At 48.9% G+C, this 3,828-nt stretch overlaps 1 protein-coding gene across 1 annotated transcript in view; it reads right to left on the bottom strand.

The window, feature by feature from the left end:
• LOC104496872 (galactose-3-O-sulfotransferase 2-like) overlaps nucleotides 1–3,369 on the bottom strand; it is a 6,180-nt gene extending 2,811 nt beyond the window's left edge. Inside the window, exons 1-2 of the mRNA XM_010140056.1 lie at nucleotides 3,335–3,369; nucleotides 374–484 (exon numbers count right to left, since the gene is read on the bottom strand). Of these exons, the coding sequence (XP_010138358.1) occupies nucleotides 374–484; nucleotides 3,335–3,369 (146 nt within the window). The remainder of the gene's footprint in view (nucleotides 1–373; nucleotides 485–3,334) is intronic.
• Nucleotides 3,370–3,828: the final 459 nt, after the last annotated feature.

A 3,828-nucleotide genomic window follows, 5' to 3' on the forward strand; every position in this document is an offset into this window, starting at 1 on the left:
CTGGTGGAAGGGGGCAAAGCAAAAGGAGGCAAGGAAAGAGAAGAGCAGGTGGCCTGGAGAAGCTGGAGGAAAGTTTGCAAGATAACCCCAGATTGAGAGGACTGGGAGGACTCTCAAGGGCTGTAGGGTTTTGAGGCCAGTCAGGACAAAGCCCAGAGCAGCATGGTCTGAACCCAGAGTGGGCTCAACTCTGGCCAGGATGTAGAGGTTGAACGTGAGAGCCCCAGAGGTGTCCTCTCCCCCCTGTATTTTCTTCCCCGTCTAAAGAAGACACCGTCGGGTGTTTTTCAGGAGGGCGCTTTTGAGTCCACCTCAGTGGTCAGCAAAAGGTTGGAGGATAAGGTGCAGGTTTGCAATCCTGCTTGGGACCTACTTGGAAGGCTGGAGCTTCTCCACGATTTGGAGCGTGAACAAGAGGAGGATGAGGAGGCTGAAGAAGACCCAGAGCCGACCTGGCTGGCACCTGTATATTGCTTTCAACTTCCTACAAGGAAACAGACATTTCGGACTATTAGTAGGTAAAAGAAATGTGCACGTGAGGCAGAAGGGAAAGATGCCTTAAAACTTTTTCTAATTTTTTTTTTTTTTTTAATTTTTAAAGTAAGGTCACAAAGGTGGAAGAGGTGCAGATGCAGCGATAACCGATGAACCTGTGCTCAAGCAGCGTAGCCTACTGGAAATTTCCAGCTGGGACACAAATATCGCACTGAAAGGTAAACAGCGATAACCATGAAGTCCTCTGGCTGCTCAGGAGCGCCTTCCTGGCACAGCCTGAGCTCCCGCTGCGGCCGCAGGAACAGGCACTATTTGCACTTTCCCTGACCTGCCTGGCCTAGAAGCATTAGGACCCCATCTTTATAAACACAGACAACAAAACTTTCCCTGCTTCCCCTGCTCTCCCCTTCTCCCCACACCTGCCATTAGAGTTGACTGCCACCCGCTCGGGCTCCAGCTCTGGCTGCAGATGTGACGCTTCCCCGAGGACCCCAGCTGTGCCCCCCTGGTGCGTGACCTGGCTCCTAGTTTGGTTTTAGGCCACAATGGCAGCATGATTTCTTCAAGTCATCAGCACTACGCCGTGGAGTTTTGGCTTGTGTGTGGGGACATTCAGGCCATGAAAAACATTGCCACAAGACTCTTATTGTTTGTAGGGCTTGCTGCAAACCCTGGTGAAGCTTGATCTTAGTCTTAATCTTAACCTTAACCTTTAGAGTAGCAGCTAGGGGACTGGGCTTCCTGGAAAAAAGGATTATTCTGCTTTTCATTTCCGCTTGTTTCTACCCAGGGAACGTATTGTTGCCTAACAGGAGATGATTAGTACTGAGAACCTGGTTAAGTTCTCTCTTGTGGGCTCCTCCTTGGGTGGGAGTCTAGCCTGCAAGTCCCAGATGTCTGCTCTCCTCCTCTCAGAGGGAGGGATAAAGCACAGGCTGCTTTGCTGAGCATGAAATGATGCTAATAAGGATCTAAATAGGAGGAATTAATGAAAGCAGAATTTTGGGCAAAGCCTTCTTGGAAGCCATCTCCTGATCGCTAATCTGTGTTTGCTGATGCTGTCTGCTTCCTTCAGTTTTGGACCAAGAGAACGGGCTTGGGACCACACAGATCTGCTTGAACCAGAGCTCCTTCATCTCCATAGTGCTTTATAACTGGATTTGCTCCAGAAAAAACATGGACTGTTACGACTAACAGTAGTTTGCTTGTTACAGCACTATTTCCAGTGGCTGCACATCAGTTTGGACACTCATGGGTAGAGTTCTGTCACTCAGTAATGTCACTTAGTGAGTTGAAAGCTCCTCCTAGGAGATCTAAAATACTTGAGACTGTAAAGGCTGGGAGGTCTTAGGTCATGACAGTGCTACTGAGGTTTCAAGAGGCATGTCATTACTAGTGTGGTGAACAAGCTAGTCGTCAGCAGCACAGCATCCCCAAAACCCGATGGCAACCTGGAGGTATCCAAGCTCATTTTCCACTTCAAGAGCAGACTGTCAAGCTCAAATGAAGGACAGCCATCTGGTGAATGTACCCATGACTTGCTGCCTGGCCACACAAGCAGCACAAGAGAGTGTGGTTCTGTCAAAGAGAAATAGGTGTGACAACCAACAGATCAGAAAAATGCCAAATGCTTAAACAGCACTTAAAATGCCAAGGCACATTAAAGGGAGAAGGTTGAAGTGGAGACTTCAGGCTGCCTCAGAGCCGCTGCAAGGCAAGCCTTGTTGAAATCCTGCTGTGTGGAAGGCTACTGATGACCAGAGAGACTAAAGAGGGAGAAGGCAGTGAACGAACAGTTGCTCCAGGATGAAGGACATCCTTCTGGACAGGTCTTGTTGGAGACTTGATCCAACTCTCTCATCACTCAAGGCGCAGCTGGTGATAACTTTGTCTGCCTGGCCAGCCTAAGAAAAGCAGCAAGACAGGAATGAAGAGCTAACTACCTGTGATACTTAGCAATAGACCCAAACTCTCTCTTTGGGGAGATCTGCACGAGCAACGTAGCAAAGGCAGAATGATGCCACAATTCCCTGGCAAGTGGTGCTGAGGTAGGTGGCACCCTCCACTACTCTGGTATCTGTACATTGTGCAGATATAAGTCTGGACTTGCTACCACAGAGGTCCCTGGTCAGTACTAGTTTAACAGCCTATGAAGAATCTGTGGAAGATCCAGGTCATTTTGCTGCTAGCCTGCTTCCTCTTTTAGGCCAGCCATTGCGTTGGTTGAACAACCAGTGGAGAACATGCAACACATTGCCGGCTACTTGGGTCTGATCAGGTTAGCTTAAAGCCAGAGCCCTTCCTTCAGGCTGGCTCTGGTAGGACACACGCATCGTGTTGGTGTATTTTTCTAGCAGAAATTGGAACTACGAAAATATGCTACTTTCCCTGGGAAACTTAGCAGCCGAAACCCAGCTGCAGTGTTATCGTGTGGGAAATTATATCTCTACTGGCCTTGTTTTGGTAGCTTTAACCACAACATTCGCCACGTGGGGACTAACCCCTTTTATCCAATCATAGTGCTTTAAGAGATGTATGCTGTCTGTGTAACAGAGACACTACCCAATCACCATGTAGTTAGTCGAGTGGACAAGAGTCTATAAATTGGGGTGTAATGTAAACAATAAACGGGTCTCACCACACACCACATTGGCGTTCAGAGTGATTTGTCCCACTTCAGCTCCGAGCCTGCCGTTTTTTATCGCGACACATCAAGAAAGGTGCGCTGAGAAAGGGAGAGGTGAGGCAGCACTGATATCTGTGCTGAATATGCCAAGAAGTTGCCCTGAAGACAGCAAAACCAGGATAAAATGGCACACATAGCATGAAGAGCCTTCACCTTGGAGGCTGGATGATCTCTGGCTGGACAACCATCCTCCAAAAGGTTCGACTGCTTTCCATGGCTAAATCCTGCACAGACTTCTCTCAGTTTATCAAGCCAGGATGAGATCGTGGGTATGGATGTCTTGGGGCAGAGATAAATACTTGAGATCAAAGCACCAGGAAGATGCCCAAGATGCACTCAGAACTGGTGGGTGTCAGTGCTGCCCCACAGGGTGGGTTGGGCTGTGAGAGCAACCTGCAGAGTCTTTGGAAATGCCTCTGGCTGCAGGCAGGCTATAGCTGAAGAGTCCCTGCACATCAGAGTCTGTCTGCTGTCACCTCCAAAAACAACAAAGCAAGGTGCAAAGATGGATGCAGCACCCCAAAGGTGCCTTTGGCTGCGAGGGCTCAGTAGCAGAACCAGAGCAGCTGAATCCTCCTGTGCAGGCTCAACGGATTTAATCAAAACCCAGTCTGCTGATCATTTATTTGCAAGGGGTGATGCCCCTA

The sequence above is a fragment of the Buceros rhinoceros genome, unplaced genomic scaffold (genome assembly GCF_000710305.1).
Source record: "Buceros rhinoceros silvestris isolate BGI_N320 unplaced genomic scaffold, ASM71030v1 scaffold2047, whole genome shotgun sequence".
NCBI lineage: Eukaryota > Metazoa > Chordata > Aves > Bucerotiformes > Bucerotidae > Buceros > Buceros rhinoceros.